The 1,982-nt window shown below is 38.0% G+C and overlaps 1 protein-coding gene across 1 annotated transcript; it reads right to left on the bottom strand.

Annotated features, from left to right (window-relative positions):
* Positions 1-238: 238 nt before the first annotated feature.
* LOC112529154 (chitinase 6-like) lies at positions 239-1,655 on the bottom strand. The gene is made up of 2 exons (XM_025140253.1): positions 1,248-1,655; positions 239-880 (listed from the first exon to the last, which is right to left on the bottom strand). Exons 1-2 carry the CDS (start codon positions 1,645-1,647, stop codon positions 465-467), a joined length of 816 nt encoding a protein of 271 aa, XP_024996021.1. The 5' UTR covers positions 1,648-1,655; the 3' UTR covers positions 239-464.
* Between the last annotated feature and the right edge of the window lie 327 nt (positions 1,656-1,982).

Here is a 1,982-nt window from a genome sequence, read left to right as displayed (position 1 = left end):
TATCGGCACATACATACATAGAGCTTGTTATATGTTTTACTTTTGGAGTCCTTTTTCGTTTAAATTCAAACTCGATAAAATTCAACTCTGTCTAGCACGAATCGTCAAATAAGAACTCGATTCCACTGTAGGGGTTTTAGCCCTACGCTAAATCAATTCATCGAAAATGTGTTGTAATATGTTGATGTCACATATAAGGACCAAGTATTCAACATTTTCATTTTACAAGGACCACCTATGTAAAGTAATGCTTTTTATTATAACCTTGAAATATAATACAAGAATATTTATGACCATGAAAACATTTATTTTCACACATAATGATTACTACCAACGATTTAAACACATAACGTCTAGCTGATGAAATACCGTAACCTAGGCAAGCGTCGGTTTTCACCAACGAAAAACCATAAAAGCCGCCTAGACAGGTGTCGGTTTTCACATTGTATTAATATAACCAAAGTCTAGCACCTAAGATTAGTGCCAGTTTGGACACCAAATTGGTTACAATAATCACTGTAATACCCGACACGAGAGGTCACAGCACCGGGGTTCCGACCATTGCACTCCTTCTCGTTGATGGCTTGGATTGTAACTCCAAACCCCTTACCAGAAGCAAAATCCCAATGACACTTGTCCATCCAAAACCACAAGGCGGTCTTGAATGAAAGCACTTGATCTTTAGCCACGATCTCAGGGTTGTTGAGTCCATCGAACCCGAGGTTCTCTCCAGCTTCACCATAGTTGTAGTTCCATGAGAGTTGGATCGGACCTCTCCCATAATAACCCTTGTTTGGGTTGCATGGATATCGAGTGTTGGTCGTATTGCAGTATTCTCTAGCTTTTGAAGGACCATTTATTTCTTCTATATGACAAAAGTCTGTGGATCCATACGAAAAGTAAAATTTAACGACATTTTGATGGAAATAAATGCATCATGATTTAATAAAGTTTACATTAATTCTTATTTAATGCAAGTATGTAAGGATGATTTTTTTTTCTCCATAATAAATCTTCGGATTTTTATTCCATATTCATATTACCTCGTAAACACGTTTTCAACCTAGGATTAATCAAGTTAAAATGAGTACGTACCCAAAAGCAATTAAGACAAATTTCGTTGGATTTATATAAATTTTGTTAAGTTAAAAACTAGGTGCATAAGTTTTACCAAAATGTATGTCATGTTTGGTTGGATCAAGACTGGCTGGTTCGTTTAAATCGAAAAACTTTAATAACGTACTTACATCCAGTCTCATGAGTCACATGAGCGAAGAAAGCCGCAATTTCGCGTTTCGAATCCTCGATTGAACCGGATCTACCAAAATGTGGATAGTCTCCGATAACTTTAAGAAACACATCTCGTGTGTAAAAACTTCTTCCAGGACAGTTGGCTGCAGACTTGGCAACAATCCCATTAAAAAATGCCGATGTCACTATACCAGGGACATTAGCATTATTTGAAGGAGCTGGTAGAGAACACGGGCCACGTCGACAGTCTTTTCCACAATAAGCGTCTGTGGTGCCACAGTAGCCGTACTTGCTACAACACTCTTTCGGAGCACAATTACACTTTTGAGATGTAACCGGCCAGGAGAGGCAAATTCCGACCAAGAATATTCCGGCCAATATGAGGGTTGTTTTCATTTTGTTTTTGTGGTAATTAAAAGGCGAAGGTGGATGGGGGTTATTTATAATATAAAGGTCTCCTCCAAAGTCTCCTATTATTTATTTTTTTGGTACAAAACGTGCATCATGAACTTATGTTGGTTGATATTTATTATAACTTATCTACCCTCCTCATCTGGAATAAATGGTGCATTCATATTGCTCAATAACAAACTCGTGGTCCAAAAAAGCGAATAAGCCCCTGAGTCCAAGTCCTGGCCTAGGCCGAATCAGAAATCTTGATCACGTCAAGCAGTTTTTTAACCTAGCCCAGAAACCCGAAAAAGCTAGATCGGGTCTATTTTCTTGACCAA

Source organism: Cynara cardunculus (genome assembly GCF_001531365.2).
Source record: "Cynara cardunculus var. scolymus isolate 2C chromosome LG 16, CcrdV1, whole genome shotgun sequence".
Lineage (NCBI taxonomy): Eukaryota > Viridiplantae > Streptophyta > Magnoliopsida > Asterales > Asteraceae > Cynara > Cynara cardunculus.
The sequence above is the reverse complement of the archived record's forward strand: the minus strand, read 5'-3'. Positions and strand labels throughout refer to the sequence as shown.